Here is a 27,190-nt window from a genome sequence, read left to right on the forward strand (position 1 = left end):
ACACTCACACAGATATGTGTTTCATACTGTTTCTTTAGCCTGGTCCCAGAATCCCTGCAGCAGGTCCAGAGTGGCGGTCTGGTCTTGGTCACTACTGAGGCCTGGGCCCTCAGGCCTCATCCATCACAGCTGCTTCTGTCTGGAGCTCTGGATCAGAGCAGGCCTTTTTTTCTTCTGCAGACTCTGCATTTTCAGTTGCCCACAGGGAGGGGAGGCGATGATGGACACACCAGATAGGGCATCTGCAGCAAACACTACCAGCGATCCAGTCTGAGTTTGTCTCTGTGACAGAACCACTTTGACACACAAACTCTGATGAACACATAGTACCCATCTGGCTGTAGTCAGTGCCAGAGGGGCCAGACACACTTCTGTCCTGAGACTGATATATGTGCACCTCTGGTATTGTTCCTGCGGGAGACACAGATTGGCTTGGCCAAAGACTGTCAAATAAATATCTGAGTGTAATTCCATCTTGTACAGAAAAAAAAACTCCTTGCCATAAATTCCTGGGCAGTGACAGATATGTCCAAGACTCCCCCATTATACTCCTGACTGTGAGGCTTGCTCGAATCCTAAACCATACGCACTAGTTGAGGGCGATAGGTAAACATAACAAGATGATGTATTGTGTTGGACAGTAATTCTAGTTCCTCTCTGTTTCCCCTGGGGCAAATGGGAAGTCTCTGCCTCGCTGCTGTGTCTCACTCAGGGCCATTTTTACACCTCGACACCTTGGCCTGATGAGACAGTCCATGCATGATAATTACGTGTGACTCAACAAGCTGCAGGGACACTGTTAAGTAAGCATGGCGCTTCCGCATGCATGTTGATATATCCGTGTTGATGCGTCTGTCATTACTCAATTCACATTTAGCCGGCTGGTGCCATCTTTGACCCCTGAAATAGGCATAGCAATGACAAACTGGGTGGCAACGGTATTAATACAGTATGAAAAAGGCAGCATTTGAATCTAATTATTAGTCTAATGCATTAGATGAGATCACACACGCTCTCCAGTGACGAGGAAATAATCTCCTGAAAGTCTCCACACTGATAATTACAATAACATTAACCTTTGCCTTGTTAATTCAGACACTATTCAGACACGCTATTCATCTCAGCTCAGAGACCTCTCAGAACATTCCCTGCCGGTGCTGCGGTCGGTCTTAACACTGATGTGATGTGGAAAGAAATCAAGCTGTAACAAGCACAGAGGGAAAAAAAGGAAGAGCACTGTATTTGTTGCCTGCAGGGGCACAGTTACTTGTTAACCTGTCAATAGTTTTGAATGAGGACGGGGTTTTAAACTGACACAATAATGCAAATACCTCAGTGGCAATGAAAAATGACTCATTAACCCATTCAGGTCTCGCACTTAATTATAGTCTTTTCTGATTTCGTGTTCTGCTATTTCAATGCTTCTCGTAATTTGTGTGTTGTGAGCATACAGAACTTGATATGTCAACTATACACACACACACACACACACACACACACACACACACACACACACACACACAAACAGGCTCCTGCACCTTGTCTCGCGCCACACGTTCCAATGAGCTGCAATATCGGCTTCCAAAAATTAATATGGATAAGGCTGACAGTAAACACTTGATAAGGCAGACAAACAAATAGAAATATGAAATATAAAAGATGCACACACACACACTGAAACACACGCACACACGAAGATACAGATCACACAATAAACTATTCAGGTAACACAGTGCCTATACTGGACTGTGAACACTGGAGAGGTTTCATAGGTTCCGCGTTTCTACTCCCCTGATGCATTATTAGATCATGGGCAGGCAAATCAATTACTTCTCTTTATTAGAAGATCCGCTTTCATGCAAAAATGAGAAAGAATCAAATTAAAGTTTTAAAACAGCTGACGTAAGCTTCCAAAGATTGACCGCCAAAACGGCCATGTTCCATATCGCTGCAAGCAGTCTCCCATCAACATGTGTATGATCAGCAGTTTCCAGGTTTCCCTCTGATGTGGAAGCTATAAGCGCAGCTGTCGCTTCACAGCTTTGCATGTTATGCTGTACGGAAATTGAAAAGGCATATGTTTTCATGTAAGGAAAACACATAGAAAGGGGGCTGGTGTTCGAGAGCTGCAACGTGCCGTACAGTTTAGCATGACGAGTGTCTTATCATCCGTTTGGCAGGCGGAATATTCTCGGTGTGAAACAGTGGGGAAAAAAAAAAAAAAGATTCACTTGTCAAACTAATCAATCCCGTTTGGGTTTGACACGACTGCGTGATTTGGCGTGTTGGGTTATTACACTTCAGTCACACTTGGGTGCTTGGTAGATTGTGCTCATTCTTCAGCCCACTGCACAACGTGGGATCTGGAAAACCCGATGATGTGAGCTTTTCATGAAGCAAAACCATCCACATGTCATCATGTTTACATGATATCTTCCTACACACACCTGTTTTACAGTATGTGAGCCCTCAGTATCGCACCAGTGTCAACAAGATGGATAAAGCTGATATGGCTCCACCATTGAATGCTATCAAATGATTTCATGAGTATACAGAAAATATGTAGGTAATATACATGAAAGTGTGAACTACCATTACCTTCTCTGTGACAGAAAAAAACATTATTGTTGAGAGAGGAACATGCGCAGGTGCTGCATCGCTTTATTCGTTTATTGTTTAAAGATGTACACTTTGTTGGCACCTTGCTCAAGCTAAAGCCGTCTAATAAAACAGCTCTACTGTAAATCCTCAGTCATAATGTTCAGTTTTTGCTGATTCAACTTTATGGCTGTTTTGAAAGATGTACTTTGCAGGGCTGCTGAATTGTGATGCTTTAAACAGGTGTGTTTATCATTTTTCTCCACACTACTTACAGTATATCACTTGGGGGGGGGGGGGGGGTAAATAACAGATATATATATCTCTGTTTATTTCTGGACAGTTAAATGGCACTACAAACTACAGCCTCCAAAAAGATCATTGAGTTGAATCAACACATATCTGAAACCGTTCTATCAAAGGCGGCACATTATAGACTTCCAGAAGGTAACATTTATCGTAAAGCTGATGCAGGAGATGGCCTCAGTTTTAGCTATAAACTGCCCACTGGCTGAATGTACTGTATAAAGAAATGTGTTTTGAAATTGAGCAACTCAATCCGCAACTTTTTCCCCCATACAGGCCACATGATGTTAAATTTGTCGCCATTAGCAGACACTCCGATGAGGAACAAAATCATAGTTGATTGTAATGATATAAACAGTAATGGGTCTGTGGGTGGGAAACCCCTTGAAACCTAGAAAAATGACTGAGCGAATTTTTTAATGAAGGCTGCTTAACATGGAAATGGGCAAGTAAAAAATAGAGCATTAACATAAAAAAGTAATCACATTAACATTGGCAATTTACATTAAATCCTAATCAGCGTTATCATTGTTTAATCTCTTGACATTAAGTAAAATGGGATACGAGTGCATCTGTGTGCATGAGGCCATGTGCATGTTGTATTTGTATGCATTTGCAGCAGAAATTAAAAAATGATGCATCCTTGGATGGTAAGATTTGATATGCATATAGCACAGTTTGCCCTCTGACTTCCCCTGATTTGCATCTAGATAGCTTTAATTATGAATAAAAGTCAAGTCACCCGATTGGATGGGATAGTGGAGAATCGATTGGGAAGCGTGAATAATGACAGACGGCGCAGCAGCACTTCTTATCACAGCTTGAAAAAGCATATCAATCTCAATATGTGCCACAGTAAATAAGCACTCGGGTTGCACCACATGCTTCCACACTGTACATGTGATTACTTTTAAACATTTGTAGCAATTTAATGGTCTCGTCAAATGCAGATGATCAAAGATAATTTCTCAAGCTATAAATAAATCTACCCATGTAATGTGGTCTGAAGTCGTTTGCCTCATCAGGACAAAGAGTTGTCGATGTGGAGCAGTAACTATGAGTGGATAAAGTCAAAGGGTGAAATATGTGTGACTTAAAGAACTACTACTCTTCCACTCCTCTCTGGAGCCTCTGAAAAGACTTGTGAACTTTCGAGGTGGTTCGAGAACTTCTTTTTATGGATCTTTTTGTTGGACTCGTTGTTGTGTTTCTGGACTTTGGCCTCGTTGTTGTCCTCGGGTTTGGTTTTTGGATTTGTGATTCAGTTGTTTGCACTTTGAGTTTATTATCTCCTGTTTTATTTTGTACTCGGCACTGTCTCTCCTTTCAGAGCACTTCTGTTTTTAGATACATCTGCCTGATCTGTCCACCTGTTTACTGTACCACTGAGTCAGATATAAGACTGTGTCTGCATGCGGCTCCTCATCTGTGGTCCTGACACCTACGCTCTGTTCCCTTTAAAATGTTTCAGACACATTTTTGCACTCAAGGAGTTGACATATGTTGGGTAACAACTCCCCAAAAATGATTAGTCTATTATAATATCCAAATCTTAATTTTTAAATTGACTATAAACATGTTTCTTGAAAGTCTCTAAACACAGATGGTATTCAACAGTTGCAGATGTTGCTTCAGGTCGCTTCAGAAAAGTAAATTCAAGCAAAATGCACATTGTACAGATGCAGATTTAGCCTACAATTCAATTTAAGTTGTATAATAATCTTGAAAGTAAAGGGGAGATTATGATATTACAACAACAATATTATTATTTCTGAAAAAAAATCTGTTCATATTTTACTAATGTGATGCATGAACACATTTGTTTTTCTACATGGGAGCTTGCAGTAGAAAAAACAGATTTGTGTAACCAAGCAATTAGGAGGTCTTAGCACATTGAGCAAATTTATTGTTATAAAGAAAGAGGAATCCATGTGGTTATTATTCTTGTTTTCTCCCACTCAGAGAGAAATAATCTAAAAAGCCTTGTAAAAGTGAAGTAAGTCAAAGAGGCTCTCCAGAGCAGAACATATTTAACCATCACCACAAAGTGTTGAAGTCCAGAGATTTAAGCACAGTTGGCAGGTCAGAGAAAATTAAATGGAATTAAATTAAATGTTTCTCTCCTATAGCCTTGACTGGAATTTCTTCATTAAAGGTGTTTTCTGTGATCAATTAGTGTTTATAGATTACTCTACTTCTTTCAGCTCTAGTTTAGTTCATGGTCAAACCAAAAGCAAGCACATAAACAATTAACACTTTCAGGGCTATGTATTACACACATGCATATATACATTCAGTCACTACAACAGCAGCTGGAGGTTCATGAGGTGGGAGCACTTGCTTTGAGTCATCACTGCCTGCTTTGTCTTTTCTTGTATGACCTTAATGAAATAAAGCATTTGTTTTTATAAAACACCTCCATAATTGTTTTAGCCCTGACACTGAAAAGGAGCGGATGCGAGTCCCCGCTCACACCGGCAAAAACGCCTCATCAAAAGCCTTTTGAAGTTCGCCGCGCTTATCTATTAAAATCAGAGCAGGGAATCAAACATATTGAATGCAAATCCAAAAGAACGACGCAACAAAGATGATTCTCTCACAGGCAGTCTGCTGAGACAAGGGATGAATGAATAAAACAAAGGATGAGTTTAGCTTTTGATACTGCAGGTGGTCAGCTGAAGTGTGTGCGGCTGGGCCCACACAGCAGCACAGAGGAGGGGGGGGGAGGGGAGGACAAAGGAGATCAGACCATGCACAGAGGTGGGGATGTTGAAACGGACGATACACTGCCAAACGCTGGAGTCGGGGATATCTCCACTAGAAGCAACTGTGAATTTCATTTTTTGTTATAAAATGAACTAAATGCTACATTTAAAATTTCATGGAGTGTTAAAAAGATTTTGCCCTAACATTGAAATGGAAACAGCAGCCAATGGTCTCTTTCTGTCCATCAGCTGTATCTCTGTTCATGACACACTAAACTATTTTTATACAGTTAGCGGAAATATTTGCACTGGCGGCTACGTTTGGCCGGACTTTCTCTTTGTGCTTCTAAACCGCTGTCTTGTAGTCTCATGTCTTTTCCACTCACAGAGATGATTCAACACGGCCTCTCTAACACTGACAATCTTCCAGTAACGACATCGTAATGATGCAAACAGCTCGACATCGACGCCTCTGAGACCGTGCCTCCTCTCACAGGCAGAGGAACTCCGTGGAGTTTTCTTAGCAGGGTATTTATTTCTCTCGTCCCGGCTGCGGTCTGTTCGGCCTCCCTGAAGCAACACCGGGCATTTCTTGTGTCATTTTTATCCCCATCTCTAACTGGGCCGTGGTGACATCGCGACGGCCTGATTGTGCTCTGATTGTTTCCAGCCCACTTCATACGCACACTGCCACTGCTGGTGGACTGAATCAGGACATATAATGGGTTCATTAAAAATCAAGACTGCTGGCATTGGGAGGAATGATTAGTGAGATAAGCAGGGGATATGAGCTTAATGGAACAAGAGGTGGCTCACCAAGATTAAAAGCCTTTTCCACATCACTGCCATTTTCTCTCCAATTCAGCAAATTACTTAATTGAAATTCTTTCAATTTTCTTTTTTAATTTTCTCCTCAAAACCTCTCCCGGAATTGCAATCCCGAGATGAATGGTAGACTGAGGTATGACTATGAGACACAGTTTATTAGTCCTAAGCCATTTGCCATGCCATCATAGAGCCCTATTTTTAAACACCATTATTAATGGAATATTAAACATCTCAACAAATCCAGTGTTTTGTCTGATATATTAGACTTTAATTGGCATATTGGCCAATTTATCCTGGATTTACACACATAAAATTATACAGTATGACCGTATTAGTTTGGTGCAGCAAAAGACTGCTAATAATATAACTTTTTCTGTGCTGTAAAGTTAACACTAAAAGATAAATTAGAGAGAAATATCCCCTGCTGATTTAAAGAGTTATTAAGAAATTCACAAGCACAGAGTGAAACATTAGTCCCCACTACTTCCAGACTGATCATAAAACCATAACATCTCTACATCAAACACGTCAAGAACCTGCTAAGAGCCAGATTTCATGGCGGCAGAAACATGGAAATCGGAGGTTGGCTGCTGCCAGTCATAAACGAGTGTGGGGGGCTTTGTAGTCTTACACCCTGTCAAGAGCCGTGCAGTCTCGGTGGTTTGTAGCACAGACCTTCAGAGAGGCTGCGAGGAGGATGAGAGACATAAATAAGTCTGCTCTGTCAGAAGAAACCACAAAGCTGTCAGATGACGCAGCTCTCTCAGGCCAGCAACACAGGGCCCAGCGTGCACCCAGAGAGAGACGATTTGTTTGGAGCACTCAAAACCGCCGCCGCGCTAGCTTGAGACAATTTAGAATCGACTCCAACTGCAAATGGGGATCGATAAATGCCAGATAATGTGATACAGCAGTATCCTGATGTGCTGTACATAAACAGGCACACACGCACATACACACTGTACATGCGTCTTCAATCTATACTTAACCCCAGCCTTGGAAGGATGTCTTTGTGAACTCCATTAAGGAATCTTCTCCCTGCTAGAGCCGGACCACAGGCTGCCACTGAGCACTCCGTCAGTGGCATGTTTAGACAGTAGCACGTCTGAAGTCCCCGCCATGATGTGACAGGCTGAATCTGGTTATGGTCCAACCCCTGGTCGGCTGATCAAGGGAGTGAGGATGAATGGGGTCTTATCAGGTCGTGTTGAGAGACCTCAAATGGCGACACAGCTTAAAGCCTCCCAGAGATCTCCCTCAATCTGTCAGTCGGACGAGGATGAAAGGGACAATGCTGATGCTACCCGCTGGTCATACTTTAATGCCGTGTGCCTTGACAGTGGCAGACACAAAGTGGGTGTTCATTTTGCATTGTAGTTTTTGTTGTTTTTTTGAAGGCGTGCATAAATTGTTCCTCTAAAGTCCGCAGCCAGTATTACATAAACCGCAGGCTCTGAAAAACATCTGACGATAGTGGATTTATCAGACACGGAGAGAGAAAAACTCTCGGTATTTGGAGAGTGAGGCGAGCTCAAGTGCACTCTGAAGGTCACCGCTCAGACAGTCTGTCTATCTTCATTATATCCCATCTTGTTTTGTGATATACAGGACAACATCTCAGACCAAGAGCTCGGCTGTGAGTGTGAGAGGCCGGCTGACAGCATATTTAATAATTGTTACGCTTTGAACTTCAGCACAGGCTGCATTCAGCCTCCCTGCCAGAAGCCAGAATAAGCTAAACCTGTTACAATATTTCATCACTTTGCACTAACAGGCCAGTCGAGCAGGAGTCTCACAAACAGCAGCACAGCATGTAGTGACAGGGACCTTCACTACCCCTCAGTAACAGTATTAGACCCTGACTTGTGAGTGATTACACTTCTCTTCATTGACGTCAGCCACATTATAATGCTGCGCTAATGCATTAACTACTGGCATTACTCCACCTGATGACCACAGCCTTGCTAATGAATTGATATTTCAATTCGCAGTATGATCATCAGTATATCTATGACTCATTTGGGCTCAGCAGTGTACATTTTCTACTTGTCAGGATGAAGGAGCGATATCCAAAACTTGTTTTCTCTATAGTTTTCCTGCAGTGCAGCACAATCCTGTCTTTAAAGTAGTACGACAATTTCCAGCACATCAATGATAACACAATACTACTGCGTTTTGACGTGAAGTACTCGGAACTTTTAGTCCCAGGACCTTTTATACGAGGAACTAAAAGGTTCCAGCTGATCAGGGTTCCTGTGTGTTTCCACTGCGGCCCAAAGACCAGGGCAGATTAGACAAACTATCCTGCTGACACATGAACAACTGACATCTTCAAAGAGCAGTTACACTCCAGTCCACCAGGCAGCAGTGATGTAGAAGACTATACCACAACGATGCTACGTAAACAGAGCAACACTACAACAACAGTGAACATGTAGGAGATTCAGATTGTGCTGCTGTTGTTTGTGATTTGCCAAAACGCTGGATATGAGACAAGCACTGGTAACACAGCAAATTCAAAATGCCCAAAATGCTCATCTTAAAATAACGAAATTCATCGAGATTGACTGGGCTCAAAGAACAAGGATGGTAAGACGCTGAAATATCTTGCAAATCAGAACTGCTGAGAAAGATAATGTAGACTACATCAACTTATTTTGGCAGCTGTTGTGAGTCGTGTTTTACCTCCCATCTGGGCACACAATAGAGCAGCGGCGCGGTTCCAACTATCACCCACTGCAACAAATGTAATTTTTAGTGGTAATCTTTAATAACAATAAGACCTCAAAGGAGAATATGCAAGGAGTCTCTTTAGGAAAACTGATGGGACATATTACATATTCAAACATCATTAAAAGTCTTGTCAATGCATTTAATAGAATAGGTGTTCCTTGAAGACAGCTATTTTCATGAAGGTTGTGATTTTAAATGGTTTTTTTTAATGGAGCTGAGCATTGAAAAACTCATTTATATTAGATTTTCTTGTGATACTTCCAAAATGTATGAGACAAGTGGAAAACAATATATTACATTAATGGGCCATAGCAACAAGGAACAGGTAATAAAAGATACAACTTACATGAACTTCAGGGTTTTATAAGTTAGGAGAAAAACGTGACAGAAATCTCTTGTATGAATGTGAAGAAAAACCCCATTGCAAGACAGACATGTGAGATAATCAATAGCGTTCCCACTGGAGGATGAGTCTCTGCAGTGCAACCTCGTTCTTTGTCTGTTCAGTTTGAGGTTTGCCCTCCTCAGATGAGAAAGCAGAATTACTCTGCATCAAAGACAGAAAATCACACCAGATTTGCCAGAATACTTTGGCTCTGTATCCTTCAGATTTGATTTGATGTCCATCAAAGCTTTTAGGGAAAATCTCTATCTGTGATGTTCGCATGACAGAGAGCTTTTCATCACATGACTGCAAACAAATCTATTCCGATGACTCCATGGAGGGCTAGGTTTTAATTTTAGCACTCAGCAGAGAATAGATGTTTTTTTTCAGCTGAAAGAAAGTTATGTGTGTATTAAGATATTTTGGTTTTCATTGTGCATTTTCACCAAGCTGAAGCCTCTGATAATATTTAGATAATGATGCTGTCTCACAGTTTACTCTACCTCACTCTACTCTAGTCCGCCTCTTGCTCAGCCAAGAGAAAGTCATAGAACGAGAATACAAATAAAGGTTCATAGCAGCCCTGCTATCAGTTATGCTGGGCGAGCAGGGACAGACTCTGGTGTACTGTCAAAGTTCAGCACATAAATAGTGATTCAGTGCTCCAGGCTAGGAGAACACAGGAGTGTACTGGGGACCACTCTACAGGACAACAGCTTCTTAACGGCCCCACTGAATAAAAAATAAAAAAAACGCGGCAGAGAATACAGAGCGATAGGAAAAGGGTGCACGCTTTAATATGTCTGGGATAAGGAGGAAGAAACCTTTGTCAGCCTATTAAATGAGAAAGAGGAATTTAGGCAGCTACAGATCGAAGAACCTCCAGCCCTGCACTGCAGTTTGCCTGTAATGAGAAAGCAGGTGAGTGTACAGGAATTTATGCAGGCCCATTTATCAATTTGAAATAGTAATACAGTTTATTACCCTATTAAAGTATTTCACGCTGAAATACAGGGAATAATAAATGCAAAAAATTTGCCATTTATGTCGCTTTCAGTTTAAAAAAAAAATGTGGGGAGGAAGTCCTCACTCTCACATTACTGATATCGTAATGGTCAAGTTCACGTAGATTCCCGCTGATTGGAGCCCAGACAGGGAAACCCAGCAATGTGGAATGCACCAGTGCAAACATACTGAAATAAACAGCATTACAGAGGAGCAGAGAGGCAATATCAGAGATTGCCCTGAGAGAGTGTAATGGAAAAGGACTTGTTCTGTCACAGCCTCTCATGGTGATAGAATGCCACATGGTCCCCTCTGACAGTGTGATATTGGCTTGGCACGGGCTTGATGAATGTATCAGCCATAAGTCAGACAAACCCCTGCCCTTCCTGGAACAGCACCTCCTAAGATGTTTATGTCGGGGTATAGAGACAGACATTGTGTAATAGGAATGGGACCATTGTCTGAAATAGGTTTATGGAAAGCGGGCAGGCCCAATTCCAATTCTAGCTATTATTCCAAATGGAAAGTTATTACTCTTTGAGTTTAGATGCATTGCTGCTTGGGAAATAAGACGGGCATTTGGCTGGGGTGACTTTGCAGCATCCCTTCAGAGAATGGACAGTAACTTCCTGGTATTTTGGTTGTGGCAGAAGGTGGGGGGGAGAGAAAGGAAAGGAGTCTGGGCCATGAGAGGTTGAGGGCCAAACTTTCCCCAGGCAGGTGTAGACCCATCCCAGACCACCTGGCTTCCTGCCAGGGTCAAGCAATTAATGCTGCCCTCCTTTGATTACTTCAGACAGCCTGGGGGAAACGGAAAACAGCATCCAGTCTGGGACCAGCGCACAAGGCGAAGGGGAGACAGCTCGGATGACGGTTCAAGCTTGGGTCACGCTGTTAACATAAACAGCTACTACAAACCTCAGAAAAAGTATAGCCGCTTTGCTTAATTATTTTCCGCATTTGCATAGTAATGCGGCGTAAACACACTTGGTTGTCTCTAAGCCTTGTCACCCCTGCCTATAGCAATACCAGTTTTCCAAATTTTATCCCTACAGCTTTCACACTGCAGCAATCGCCTCCTGTAATATATTTGCCAGCCTGCTCTAACTTGTAGCTGACCCCCAAGTCCTGTAGAGTTACAACCTGTACCGCTCCTACTGTACGAGCCTCGCTTGACACTCTTGTCAGTCAGCACCGTGAAGATGATCAGTAAAGAAGACGACGAACAATGACGACATTTTAAGGCTTGTTAGACGCAGGGGAGGTAAGGTTAGAGCTGTGTGTTTATAATCACACATGGTAATGACACGCACTGACCCACAGCTTTAAACATCTCTACTCCTGCAGCTCGATAGAAAGCTCTCTCAGGTTAAGCAAACTGCGAGGGGGGGGATTAGCTCTTCAGAACTCAGCGGGACTCCAACTGACCCACAGCTCTAACCTTTCACACAACTTTGAAGAGCATTTACACCCTTTTACGGTTCACTGACTCAACTGGGCATCACTGGAAATATGGTTCCTTTTGTCTTATTTTAACCAACTCTCTGAACATTTCTAGGACTATGACCACACTTTACCAGAGGTTAATAGCTCACATTAATGTAGATGTAAAATGGAATCTCATGGAAAAGGCAAGTGACTACAGGGTCATTTATGCGCAACATTAGATATGGATGGAGCCTGCTGCCAGTACTCCATATTTGTGCACATCTTAGGCTTACGGATACATTTGAAACAGACAAAACAGAGCAGTACCAACAGACATCATGGGGTGGCAGTGCAGGCAATATTTTCAGTGAGATGACCATAAGACATGAGGAAGAAATCTTAACAAAGGCCAAACTATTTGAAGAAAAATTGGTAAGTTGGACCCCCGCCGTTTACAATGCTGCCATCTTTGCCTCTTTATAAAGCAGCATATTATCACAACCTCATCCACCATCACCATGTTCGTTGTTCCGAATATATTGGAAACTCTTGCCTCTGCGCTGCCCTCTATTGGATGTTTTGCTTAACAACCGTACCAACTTAAAAGACGCAAGGGCAAAGACAGTTTCATTATCTTAAACAAACATATTTCCTCACGTATGTAAACGCAGCATAAATGAGCCTAAAGAACACAGGCAAATTATTTGTGTCAGAAATTTTGGCGGATTTTTTTATATTCGATGGAAACCTGAAACTCTAATGAACCAAAGTGGGACATGGGCAACATGACATATGCAAACATGAGACGTTCTACCCTCTAACTGTGACAGCCCTTACTTCTGAATACAACCTTGGGCAAAAATGTGCCCTGATCAAGTAATTTATGCTTAGAAATAAAAGATTGACTTTCAAATGCATCACCGCCTGAAGCCAGGCTTTGAGGCTGATTTGATCCCACTTTGAGATGGTGAGAGATACGTCCCATTCCCCCTAATCACATGCCAGAGACCGTGCAATCACACAGCAACAGCTAAAGTAATCACTTTGGTGGTCTCCACCCCTCCTCCCTGGACCGAGCCTCAATCCCGCAACATGGGTAGCACAGGGAGACCCTGCATATGTGCTCCCCATACAGAAACAGGCACATTGTAGCCTGTGGCACTGAGTCCTATATTCACAGTGTAAGCAAGTGTGTTGATGAGAAGGGCACCAATAACCAACTGAGGGGGGAAAGGGAAGCTGCAACTATGTGACAGTGACTTGAGGCAGGTACAAATATTTGAACAGGAAGGTTAAACATTTATTGCCTTTTATTATGTCACAGTCTATTGCCCCATATGTCGCCCTAACGGTGGATGTAACCAACTTTACTTTTGAAATATTTGTGTCTTTGACTTTTCAGATAAAATGTTTCAAATGAAAATAAGAAAATAAGAAAGCTGGGACTGTTTTGCATTTGCTACAAAACATGCACTGGTAAGAAAAGCGTGGGAGCTACAGTAAAAACTGTTTCACATTCAAGCTTACCAACTACCCATAACCCATCGTTTTCTGGTCAAAAAGCTGTACGTTAAATTGACTTCTGGTTATTGGGTTATCATGTTGCTTATTGAGTGAATGCGACATAAATAGCCAAGGCTTAACATGTTTTACCTATTAGTACTCGCCAAAACGTTTCTCCTGTTAATGTAGTTGAATTCTCTCTCTGTGGGCAATACAGCAACTCAGCACTAAATGAACCTTGAATGGCAACCCCCCCGCCAAAGCTCAACAGTCACCTTAAATTCAATCAAGCTGCAAGGAATTGCGCACACTCATAAATATCAGTCCTCTGCCTGATTTCATCAAGATCTGTGCATTATTTCTTGAAAAACACACAAAAATGAAAACAAGTACAATTTTAAAGAAAGCCTAAAAAATTAGTTTAAAACATTTAAAACATGTGTAAATAAGGTATTCAAATAGAGCTGGTGATTACGATTTAGTTCTGGTTAAGGATGTTATAAATTATCACTGCGAGCCAATTCAATCCTTTTATAGGAAATAAAATGAACTGTACATATTCATTTCATAAACGAGTGTTGTTCTTTGCGCCTAGTCATCAATAAGCAGCTCATTACAGTCGAAATAGTAACCAAGGTTATTTGAGTGTCCCGGACTTTATGGCTTAATGTCAGCACAAGTGAGTGAGAGGACAGTGGAGTAGTCATAATGTTTTTCATCACTATCTGTTTCTGCAGGCCATAGATAGACTACATAATTAATGGCTGTGATGAATGTTCTTGTGTCAACACAGCAGAGGATTTTGTGTATGTGTGTGATGTCTGCGTGTGTCTGTGTCTGTGTATGTGTGTGTGTCTGTGTGCGTGGGTGTGTGCATTTGTGTGTTGTCTGAACTTGTGGCAGTCTTAAAATGAGCTTACTGGGTCATGTACTGTGCTTACAAGAGCATATACCAAACAGTCTGAACACACAAACACTATAAACACACAAAACACCTTCACGGTAAAGGTCTCCATGCTCCAGCCTGGGGTGTGACACTGTAAAATTGTGCTAAAATAGAGCGAATAGAACAAGGTGGTAGTTTGATGAGTCTCCTGTCCTCTTCAGGAACACTATAGCTAAAGCCACTCTCGCTTTATCACGGTGTGCCAGCCCGGCGCTATCTGTGCTACACTAAATCAATTAGCATGTCATTAAGATAGCTTGTTCCAGCACTGTAAGCATGGAGGTGGGACTATAGTGTCTGTGCCAACAGAGAGACCTCAACTCAGAGGGCATCATATCTCACTGTCCAGGTGTTAGAGTGCAGCACAGTGGCTGCACTTAGTGCATGGGCACAAGAGCACCTGGAGAGGCAGAAAGATCAGATTCTAACAGCTAAACATCAGGGTCTTTCTCACCATGAAGAAAGTCCTGTACTGTCTCAAGAAAGCACCAGAAATATGTATTATAAAGACAAATTATGCATTGTTTTATAGTGTTTGGTGCGTGTCTGGTAACTCTGGAATAACAGCCACAATGATAACATTCAAAGCTTTATATTTTAGTACTCTACCACAAAAGAGCGTTTAATGTTCAGAACTGAGGACTCAAAGTCACCTTACATCAGAGAATGAGGTGATCGTTCCACAATTGCCAGGAGTAAAGCAACACCAGTTGTTGGAGAAGATAAGGAGATGATAGGCTTAATCCCTACTCATGCAGAGGATTCCACTGAAGAGGTCGGACAAAATTATCAAGATAAACACTGAAAATACTGTAGCATCTGCTGCTCATTATAAAAAAAAATCTTTATTGTTGACAGTCAATCAAAACTGCTTTTCCTTCTGCAGATAACATTAAGTGCAAATAGCGGGATATGTAATATTTAAGAAATACCTTCCACTAGTGTCACTTCAGAAAATGGATCCCAATCATCTTAAATCTCAAACACTGAAACTAGTAGTATTTAACTACACCCACCTGGGATTAAAGGAATCAAAGAGCACACATCACATTACCCAGAGTGAGCCAGATAATAAAATCCTCAGATCATAAAAGTCATAAAATCCCCATTTTGCTGCCTTGGGCCAAATGGCTGCCGCTAATGTATTAGACTACATGGCATGCATTGGTGCCAGAAAAGTAATTCTCTGACAGAGAAAAACTAATAAAGCATTAAAACCGGCTTTTCTATGGCCGCACCAGCAAGGTGTCTGACAGAGTCTGAAGAGAAAACACAGATCTCTGGGGTCAAACTGTGTGTCTCCATTGACACCAGACAATACGGTTTGTGCATGTAGAGCCAAGTATTTAGTCATGCTCTCGGCTCCTGATCCGGCCATATCTCCCTGATGCTCTCGGTCACAGCAAACGATTCAAAGGGACTAGACACTGACTTCAAAAGACGAGTGCTGGCTTTGAACACCATGCCAGTTGCACAAACCATCAGCGGCACATCAGCATCCTTGAGGCACGCGCGGAGCAAATTTGTGCCTCTCCCGGCTGCAGATGCAACACTTGGCAAAGTCTTCGCATTGGATACTAGACAACAAAAACACCATGAAGAGGCAACGCAGCAACAAAGAGTTGAAGTGCCGCCCCACTTAGTGTTAACTTCTGTTCCAATAGCTCTCAGTTTTCCAACGGAGGACTTCTTTCATCACTTTAAGCTGAACTTACTGAGGTTTCAGTTCACACTCTAATCGAATTTTGTATTTGGATATGTGTGATGTGTGTGTGTGTACTATTATCTCGACCATTTGCTATGACTATGTGCCTCCCTTTTCTCTTGATCATCTCTGAGTTGTTGCTACACCTCGATTGTCTTGAGTCCACCTGCATTAAAGGTTTCCAAACCACTGTGGCCTCCATGGGGCTAGAATGGAAAAACGTCTGGAACAACCAGCACTCTTTGTCGAGGCGTCTGGCCAAGCTGAGCGATTGGGGGGGAGAGGAGCGTTGGTAACAGAGGTGACACAGAACCCAATGAGAAACTTTCAGAAGGACCACCAACACTACAGCACTCCACAGTTAAGGGCTTAAAGGCAGGTTGGCCAAACAAAAGTCTCTCAAAACGCGACCACAGTCTCCTGGATGGTGAGAAACAAGATTTTCTCATCTAAATAAATCAAGATGGCACTGTTTTGTATTAGGTATCAGCATCATGTCTGGTTTCCCCACAGATATGATACTTAAACATCCTTCAGCGCTAAAGAAGAATCCTCAAGTGGAATGGTATTTATTCATGTTTGCAGTGTAATCAAGAAATCTGTATTCTGAATGTAATCACGGGACTGAATAGACATTTTCTGGTGCAAGGCAATACAACAACAAGTGCTGTAAACATGCACATCAAAAATTAATTCAACAACTTCCACGAGCTGCTGTTAAAAGCCCATGAGAGAAGTACTTAACCAGTAACAAAATGGTCACTTGGTTGTAATTAGGACGTTTGCATTATTACAAGATTTTTCTTGTGTCAGACTTTTCAGAGGACCAGTAAAATAAAGCTCAAACTAAAAAAATACAGCATCTAGACGAGGCGACTGAAACGGAGACTAGCTTGAAAAAGCAGTGGGACTTTGAATCGGTTTTCTCTTTGTGGTCTCGGAGGTAATTCATCATCATTTTAACCACCATGTATAGTAGGTGATAAACAAGCTCAGGGAGCACATGCGTAGTTCACTGTTTGCTTGCCATGCCTGTGAGATAAAGCCGGTCACAATAGACAAAAAATGCAATCCACGTTTTCTTTAGGTGAGCTGCACAATATAGCCTTGACAGTGGCGCACATCCATCTTATTCAGCTGAATGACGATGAATGCCTCAATGCTGTCACGTTGCAGCTGCCAAACCCCGGCCTCATAAACAGATTTTCATCCACACAGAAAAACAAGCATTAAAAAAAAAAAAAACACACAGCATACTGTATTTATTCCTAATAGTCACTTGACATTTGTCACAAATCACCGTTAAGTCTCCAGACTTGGCTTGAGATAGAATTTATTATCCGGCGTCTTAAATGACAAATGCTACGAAGGTAAACAGATCATTCACAGAGGAGCGAAGGGGCTGTAAACACCTGTTTTGGGAGTGTCATCGGCACACCGCAGTGCTTAATACTAAAGCCCAGACCAGAGAGATGTTGAAAGGTGAAATCTCTACACATCAATTTTGTCCGAGCAGCGCAGTGCAGCAGAGCTTATTACAGACTCCCAATCTGTCTCAAGTGTTCAGTCTGTGTCAGTAATGCCGGGCTCCCTGGCCCTCGAAGCGCTTCATTAAAAAGCTTGGCCATCCAGAGCACATCCGTGGCAGCCAAATAAAGTGTCAGACCACATTTTTCATCTGCAGATTAAACCTGTGTAAGCCTGAATTAAACCAAATTAGATCTGAAAATGAGAAATAAACCAAAGCCAGAAGAGTGGAGGGGCGAGTATCCTGTGACCAGGAGGCAACTGCTGCAACACCATATGGAGGGCTGGTTGTGTGTAGGGCTGTCACAGGCTCTGTGTCTGCAAGCCCTTATACATTTTTGAAGACATTAGAGCCTCCTGGTCTGTTGTTTACACATGCCCACATATTCTTTTCCTTTTGTTCGTGCAGAGGATAAAGGGAAGCAGAGGTTGACCTCCCTTATTCTTTCATCTGTTGTGATCTGAAGGATGATTCCTGTGCTCGAGTCTCTCTAGATTAAAGGATCTGTTCTCCCTGACCACGGCCAGGCTGTTTCTTCTTCCACAATGGAAGTCTAGGTGCTTTTAGGGGTAAATTTCACGCCGGCACCGGGGGCCCTTTATGCGCTGGTGAGTGCATCAGGGCTACAATGTGCTGGCCTGGGAGATAAATTCACTGCTAATCAATCACAGTGTCCTCTGCTTCTTTTTCTCTCCCTTCCCGTTTCTCCATCTTTCTCTCACACACACAAACGCACCGTGCCAGTGTCTGCAGACCTCAGACCCCCCTGTGAACACATTTCAATCAGTGGACAACTACAGTTCAATCGCTTTGTGTGCTACCACAACCTGCCAGATGCACATGTATCTCAACTGGGCGACACACGTGCACAGACATTAACAGATGGACATTCGCGGACAATGCTACCATGTCAGTGAGTGTGTGTCTCTGGGGTGGGCGGGGTTGCGGAGAGGGGGGGCCCGTGGCCTGTACTCTGCCACCCCAGTGTGTGTTAGATCAACAGCCAGGCCATTGTGCTGAAATTCAGCCACAATAGCACAGTATCTTCCCCAAAGCAGAGCCCTTATCATGGCCCTGAAATGACTCGCCTCTGTGGACGCCCACAACACCGGCTCCTCGGGGCCAAGAGCAAAGAGCTGGAGGTGAGCGAGTGGAGCAATCTAGTCCTATTGTTGCATGCATGATAAACTGGGCTTCAAACCTCTCATTCTGCCTCTATCTTTGGAAAGCTGTGTGCAATCTGGGATATGAGCTGCTGCAGCAATACTGAAATTTTGGAAGCCATGGTTTAAAACAACAGCTTGCACATCACCGTACGGGCAAAGGCGGCCTTTATGGATGTCTTTATTGACTGTAAGCTCCTGGTGAGACCAGAACACGCAGTAAACAATTGTCGGCTGATAAATTTGACACTGAGTTGACGCAGGCTGAAACAGAAACGTGTCAGTTATTAATCATGTCGACACCGGATGTGTCAATTGAGTAAACGCTGAAGTGATAAACTGGATTTCTAAACATATCAAACAAAGCAGCGGGCATTCATCTTAACATTTAGTGTGCAGCAAAATGCTAACATAACTGACAGAGAAGGCATCGCTCTGCTCCTTCAGGCATTATGAAACGATACCAGACGTTCATCTAAATCCTCCTTAAATTCCATATTTCTGTCTGATAAGAACTGAACTGACACATTTTTAAGCATCGTGAATCTTTTATTTTTTATTTTTTATAAATCTGTTTCGGGATGCACCAGAGGTAAATAAGCACGAAGCAACAGCGAGTGAACCGAAAAATTAGAGCGAGGACCTCCTGCTTCAGTGTGTTGTTTGGAAGTTTTTTCCAATGTTACGGGAAATATCGCTGTGCTTCTGGGCAAAATGTATCACTTCATTCTCTTTGATCATGTTAAAAGCTTTCTCACTCCTGGTCTAGTTAGAGCTGAGGATGAACTGCTCGTGCTGCCACAGCTTTGCCAAACAGTGCTCAGGGAAGCCTCCACAGACGTCTACCCCACTCCATGAATTGTAATACGTTCCACTTGATCTACCCACACCAGGGATAGCTATCACTCAGCGCATCGCAAAATTGTCTCTAATGTGCGACAGTGCAGCCTCTGTATGGTAAGTAGCAATCTTGGATGTGAAACAACACAACCACAAAAGTCAGCTTTGCACATTAGCTCGTTATTTACAGTCAGCAATAAGCTATATAAATCCTTCTTCACGCCAGAGTGTTGATGGATTCCCCAAGTGCATGTTACAGCAATAAGCAGGCAGAGAGAGCGAGTGTGGCAAAAAAAATGGCACATCCACTGCAAAGTCATCCGGCAGCTCGGTATCATTTGGCTGTCTGTTCACAGCATCCATAACACCAGCTGAGGGATGTTGTAGCACATCAAGCTGTGAGCTTTAAAAACACCTCCATCCACAGTGACGGATATAAAGAGTGGCACAGTAAACAGAGGTGACCCCTGAAGGTAACCATCAAGAAAAAAGGACTCACAAACAGCGAGTCTTAAACAGCCTCCTGACCACTGGACAAAACTCTTTCATTACAACGGTTAATGAAAATATATAAAGGTGACAAATACCGTTTTAAAGCATATTACAGATCAGTATGGGGTTTTAATGTTGTGTTGGATAATCATGCTGCGGTAAAAGCTTCATGTAACTCATAACTGATTCAAATTAGCCCTAGCTTTAATTTGGTCATGATAACAGTTTAATGATGGGTTTAACCTGTTCAATTATTGTTTAGACATGATAAGAATGTATACACCTCCATCAAAGCCCAACGGTCTCTGTTAAATTCAATCAAGCTGCACTAAATCATTACACACACTCATAGATATCAGTTACATAAACATGCCGGAATTGTTTTGTTTTTTTATCAAGACCCATGAAAATAATCCCTGGGGAAATGGTATCGCAATGTTAAAGAAAGTGATGCTGGAACCTTTCCTGGTTCTGCCCCCTGATCCGGATCTGCACCAAAATTGTATGGTTTCTTTCCTTGACCCATACCACATCCTTCCACTAAGTTTGTTTTTAAACTTGTGCACCACTGTTTGTATTTCCCTGGATAATAAGACAGTGATGTTGCCTTCATGTGGTAAAGACTCTTCCAGCAGCATGCAGCTTAATCCTCTGCAAAAGTGGCTTTGAAATTAATATGTTCACGTCCATTCCACTTTCCCCACCAAGGAGATGGATATATCTCGTCTCTTTGTGATGGTTATTTCAAATGATGACTCTGTGGCAACTCACCTGATAACTAACATTTAAGATGATTGTCTATTTGTCAGATTCCATGAACTGTCCTGCTGTTCACTTGATTGTGTTTATGCATGTTTTTCGCAAAGTAAATTGTGTTGGGACAACGCATCACCAAGCATGATGACTGGAAATTTCTAAGCTATATGAGCCTTTTAGCCTTCAGAAGGCACGATTACAATTTGTCGTATACAAAAAACAATTTCAGACTTTTTCAGCTCATGTGTATATGTTCTTCTGGGTTTAATAGCTCTCCTCAGCATAGGCCAATTAAACAGTCAACAGACCATTTAAGGCCTGATTAGTCTCAGACTGGCTTTTAATTTGATATGCATGCAGACCACAAACTAAGTGGTTGATCAACCGAGGCAGGTCTGATACGGAGATGCCTGGGGAATTAGTGTTCTGTGTTTCTGCTGTGGTCCAATAATCCCCATTTACTTCAAATCAACAAAAGTACTAGATGCACGGCGGCTGCACAAATGCATCGTTTCCGACAGTTGTTTGTTCTGAACACGCATGATCCTGGCATGTCCTACCTTATCAGGATTCTCTTCAATCCAGCTTTTTACTGTGTTCAGAGCGATTTCAGCTGCCGGCTCGTTGGGAAATCCTATACAAAGAAAGAAAGAAAGAAAGAACGAAAAAAACTGTCAATACCAGTTGTATACAACATGCAGCTGCAAGAGGGAGACAAACACGAACAGGCAAACAAACAGACAAACCAATTTCTCCACAGGTAACAGTATTTTTCCTAAATCAATGAAAAGCAACACAAGCTGCTTGTCTCTTGGAGATGAGACCAGCTGTCTGATAAGCCGCTGTAGACGTGAGCTACCAGATGCACAGTGTGAACACGACACATACACACGTGTATCCGGGGAACAAGGTGTTCACACACACACCCGTCATATAGAAATACACATATGTAATTACACCTTGTTCATTACCACCTCAGGTAGAATTGTATATTTGTTGCCTTTACGAGGAAAAGTACACTGGATGTAGGATCTTTCACACTGTCCAATTGTATCAGTTTGCCAAAGTTAAAATGTAGTGAAGCTAGTGTGGCTAACAAGCGGTGTGGCTAATGACCGAATTAATCACAACAGCTGCGGCAGTCCAGGAACCCGAACACTGCTCCAACACGAGGTATCGATCGCAAACACACAGATTGTGATGTGATTAATTTTTAATAAGGCCAACTAAGGAGAGATGGCTGGATGCTGATGTCGAGATCATTTGCAGCCATAGTGGTGAACTTCCAAAGCCCCAACACTTAGAGTGAGCTATTGACTATAAAAGCCCTGAGGCTAGCCTTGCTACATTCGGGAGTATATATGCCATTACCAAAAGCGCTGACAATCTGCTACTCTGTCACAAAGTAGTGTTTCACTTGTTTTCATTTCAGAGTAATTATAGTTGCGTCTGGTCCTCTGTGCCTCTCACAAAACTTGATGACAGCAGTTTACTCTACTCTGTATAAATCCTCGGGCAAGTTTGAAGCTGCCTTACGAGTACATCCATAACACTGCATGTCCTATGCAAACAAGCCAGCGCACAAACACGGCCCATGACTGACCTGGTTCAGGATCTTAAAGTAGACACTCCACCATTTTGTGACCCTTGACCTCCATAAGGAGCCGCCGGTTGCAGCAGACACAGTCCTCCTCTAACGACAGAGGTCGAGACCTCAATTTCAACCCACATCAACCGATACAAGGGCCATGCCTCAGTTGTAACCTGTTGGTTATTACATTCTCAAATATTTTTCTTTTTCTGGGTCATTGCCACAACTGTAACATTCTATGACCTATGAAACAGGCTTACAAGTACTGCAACGACCTCTCCCCTTTAAGTCGGATGTAAAGGAAAATAAAGAGCCACAAGGATCTAGCCTTACATTTCCCAATTCAGACCATCTTCTGTCAAAGCCTCTCAATAACTATTGCCTGGGCAGTCAAGATATACTGTATCTACCCTCTTCCCCTCCTGTGTTGATGTCTCTCTCTTTCTGTTTTTCTTCTCCTCCCCCTTGTGGCTAAGTTACACTGAGAAGAGGAGAGGGGCTGAGCTGAGCTCCTGTTCAAGCTCTGGTTGAAGCGAGATGTGAGCCGCATACCAGCCGCCGGTGACAGCCAGTCTGCTCCTACGGCTCTGTTAGGCAGTATCTGCAGACAGTGCATGGCCAGTTCACGGCCCCTGCCCTTCAAAAGCTGCCCTGAGAGCTGCGTGCTCAGAACCTAATCCAGCATGCCAAATCAGTTTGCAGGTCACCTGATTCCTCTTGTCTCCCAAACACACTTAGCCTTTGCAGTGATATCACTTTCTGTCTGGTGATGTTTCCTTTTAAAATCTGTTTGCACACATATGCAGCTGTAGCGACACTTCAGCTCACACATCAGGTAACGTAGACAAACAGATGTGTGGAAGATGAAGAGAAGGAGAAAACTAGATCCGTGGAGACTAGGGCCAGCTGTTAAGGAAGAGAATGTATAATGTGAGAGGTGTCAGTGAAGTAAGCACATTGACAAATAGAATAAATTAGTAAATTGTTAAAGAAGCAAGGACCTGAATTTGTTCTCTTAGAAGCCACATTTATTTTCGAAGATAAGGACAGACCTTATTCATAATAATATGGTACCAGCAGCGGTTAGACCTCATTGAATCCTTTAATCTATTCAGTGTAGAGTTTCTACAAATGCTCTATTGATTTGAGAACTATGCCTATTAATCATACCAGGTCTGAAAAAGGAAAGAGGTGAAAGGAGGTGAGCTATAGAGGCAGTGAAGAAGATAACAGGAAAGTAGAATGATAGATACAAACAAAAGAAAGGGAGTCGGATGGAAAGCTGGAAAAAGGGGGTCAGTGCGGCTGGGGGCTGCCTGCCAGAAGAACTCTGCTCAGCAGCAACATCATTGGCCCAAGGTCAACAGCAGCAGCTCAAGTGCATCGGCAGTTCTCTCTCATCGTTTGTCTCCTTGACGGTATCCTCTACCTTTACCTCCCCTAACGTCTCCTCTTAGCACCGCTCTGTCCCTGTCAGCTCCGCCAAGTATGTTTAGATCCTGAGAAACAGAAACAGATACTCTATCCACCCCACCTCTTCTATTGGCCACGGTTGTTACGGCACCATTAACACGGATAACGCAATCCACTTACATGTGTTCACAAAATAATCTTTAGAGAAGAGCCGAGTGAGCTGACTGTTTTATATGTTAACATACGCATGCGGTGAAAACGTTCAGTGTTTTACTTTTACTATCTTCTGCCCCCAACGCCTCCTCTTCTTTCTGTTTTGCTCCGTTCGCTGTGTGGAGGGCTCAGTGAAAGCTAATCTTTCAGGAGGTGGAGACCCTCCAGGGTCCCCGCACTGCTGGGCTTGACTCTGTTATGCTGGGAATACGGACGGCTCAGGGAGATTTGTCTTAGTGAGGCGCACTGATGGGATGTGTGCAGCGCAGTGCCACTGATGAGGACTCAGGTGGTGCAGTGTTATTTCTGCTGATGGCTCCTCTACTTCATCACCGGGCAGAACACAGCATCCATGGGGGGGGGCTTTTGGCACGTATTTTGTAAACAAAGGGTTAAGAGGGTTAAGGGCACAATGTGTTTAAATAACATTTGCATACAGTAATGATGATGCAATAACAGTTATGGATTCACCACAACAAATTTGTGTCTTGCGAGAATCTATAGAGAAAGATAATCACTAAATCTGACCTGAGAAGACTTAAACCAGGTATATTCAGTTGGTGTTCCTCCAATCATTTTATCCCTTTAACTAATTTTAAGTCACAATCAAAAATAACAATTTAATTACACAAGAATAATTGTATTATTCAAAAATTATGTAATTTCCTTTTAAATGAAAGTTACATTTTCATCTAAGTTTCCTCGTCAGCACAGTGAGTTACGCCAAAGGGAAGCTCCATCTTAAAACAGAATTCACATATTCTATTCCTATGATCTCGGGCATGTAGGACCTTTGTTAATAAGAAGAAAAAGAGAGCCCTCTCTAATCTCTGACGCAACCTAGAGACAGAGTCTCTGGCCCCTCTCTTAGACGTCAGCGGAACACCTTTATCGACGCTTGTACACGAGCCTGGCGACTTTTATGAATACGCTTTTATGGGTTTGATATGGAACTAGAAACCAGAGCTGCTTTGGATGTTCTGGATGTGAAAGCCTCAAATATACATAGTTTATTCTGTTCATAATGAATCAGCTCCAAGTCTACATCACAGACAACTCTGTCGTGACTCCCTGGAAGTTGGAGAGAGAAGACTGTGTTCAAAAATATCCACTGAACTGGAGCGCAGGAAAAATAATATAAATGTGCTCTCTGCCTTAGGGGGATTTTTTGCTTTGAGAACAAGCAAGCCCATTGCTCTGCCTTTTGCCAACATGGCAACTATTTCATATCCTAACTTTCACAACAAACTTGTGTAGCTAAGGTGTTTTACTCTGCTGAGAAGGAGTGAGAAGGAGCTGCACCTGATAAAAGCAAGTAGAAGTGTGTCAACAAGTTGAAAACATGTCTGTGCGCTATGATACATTCCCGTTGTTTGTTTGCAAATGTATGGGTAAGCATATACTGCACACCACACCACTTTAGTTTCTCCTGAGTGGGCTTATACTGTGAGGAGGATACCACTGCTGCTATTTAGGGCTTTTTCACTTCCCCAGTTTTTCTTTTTGAACACATACAGATTTTTTATGTGGCCCAGGTCTGACAAACATGTGCTGACTGAATGCTTGAAAAAACAAAACACAGTACAGCTTTTTATTCCCCTGAGGCCGGAATCATATTGCCCGTCCTACTCCTCTTCCCCCTCAGTTGGTCAAGTTCACGTCGCAACACTCGTCATTCATTTTGATGAGCTGTCTACCTCCAAGTAGTGAGTAGCCTGGGGCTGCGCTATCTGACACTTGTAAATTCCCCACAGGTGTTGAAATAGCACAATAAACATTGGAAATCTGGGGTAGGAAAAAAAAAACACACAAAACACAACATAAAAATGAGACTCCGAATATTTTTAAATGCATACGGCTGTTTTTTTGTGTTCAGAATGTCTTTATGTAATTTTTGTAAGTAAATGTATAATATATAGTATTTTATTTCCGCTGCCCTCCTGACAAATGTCAAAGGCAGTGTGGAATCATTTAAATACATTATATCACAAAGTAGATAATTGTGGTTTCGGCAGCAGGGGGAAGTCATTAAGTGCAGAACAGTTGAGCTGCTCTATTTGAGGGCAGCACTGCTAGGTGTTCATCTGCAAAGGGAGGCGAGGGAGGGGGAAGAAGGTTGTCACCCTATTAGGGCCCAGAGGAGAGGTGAGGTGACCCGGGGTGGAGGACACAGTAGTGCCCCAGGACTCTAGATGCCAAAGCGTGGGTGTCAAATTGCCTGGAGCTCCTCTCTACACCAACACTGGGACATGGCAGGGCTGTGACCATGACCGACTTTGCAGCCCACAGAAGGAGGCAGAGACAAAGAGGGATGGGAGGGTGCTGGGTGAGGAAGACAAGCAGAACAAGAGGTAGGAAGAAAGGGAGCAGCCTCTGTGGCACAACAGATGATGACCTTCCTTGGAAACATTCCATGTAGGTGACGCCACGGTTTGTCCTACATGCTAAAATTAACACCTGACATTTCACTTTTTAAAAGCATTTGTGAAGAGTGTGTGATATACAAAAGTTTAATGCTCAACCAAGTTGCTCAAAGGCCTAAATCTATCGTCCTGTGGGTGGGAAGTATTTTTACATTTGGGTTTTCATCCATGAAAATGGTAGAGCAAGGCTAGTGTTGAGTACAATGCACAGTGTGTGACTTAGTTAAATGGGCTACGAAGCTCCTGGTCCCTCTGAGCACACACTCTGCTGCCCACTGATACAGCATGCTGCCACTATGTACCTTGAAATACCCGACCCAGCTGGGCTAAGCTCCCTGTGGTAAACCCTAGGTTTTAAGAGACGGGGAGTGGGGCTTGCCTACAGGCCATCTCTGGCTGGCTCGCAGGAAGCCATCACTGTCATGAGATAAGGCACCACGAATGTTTCCAACCTTCCTAATCCCAGACAGGGATGAGGAGAGGCCGAGCATGATGCTGGCTGAAGAGAAATATCCGAGCTCTTTGACACCCTTGATCTGGACAACACAGTAGAATGGCAGTGTGGACAAACCAGTAGAGCTTGGGTGGATTACATCCGTATATCTCCCATAGCCACCAGTGAGTGTTAA

General features: G+C 42.8%; 1 protein-coding gene across 3 annotated transcripts in view; it reads right to left on the reverse strand.

Moving 5' to 3' along the window:
- Nucleotides 1-27,190, reverse strand: part of macrod2 (mono-ADP ribosylhydrolase 2) — a 412,908-nt gene that overhangs the window by 64,729 nt on the left and 320,989 nt on the right. For all 3 annotated transcript variants that reach the window (XM_034607896.1, XM_034607897.1, XM_034607898.1), the window contains exon 8: nucleotides 21,482-21,555. In XM_034607896.1, coding sequence (XP_034463787.1) covers nucleotides 21,482-21,555 — 74 coding nt within the window. The remainder of the gene's footprint in view (nucleotides 1-21,481; nucleotides 21,556-27,190) is intronic.

Source organism: Hippoglossus hippoglossus, chromosome 15 (genome assembly GCF_009819705.1).
Source record: "Hippoglossus hippoglossus isolate fHipHip1 chromosome 15, fHipHip1.pri, whole genome shotgun sequence".
Classification (NCBI taxonomy): domain Eukaryota; kingdom Metazoa; phylum Chordata; class Actinopteri; order Pleuronectiformes; family Pleuronectidae; genus Hippoglossus; species Hippoglossus hippoglossus.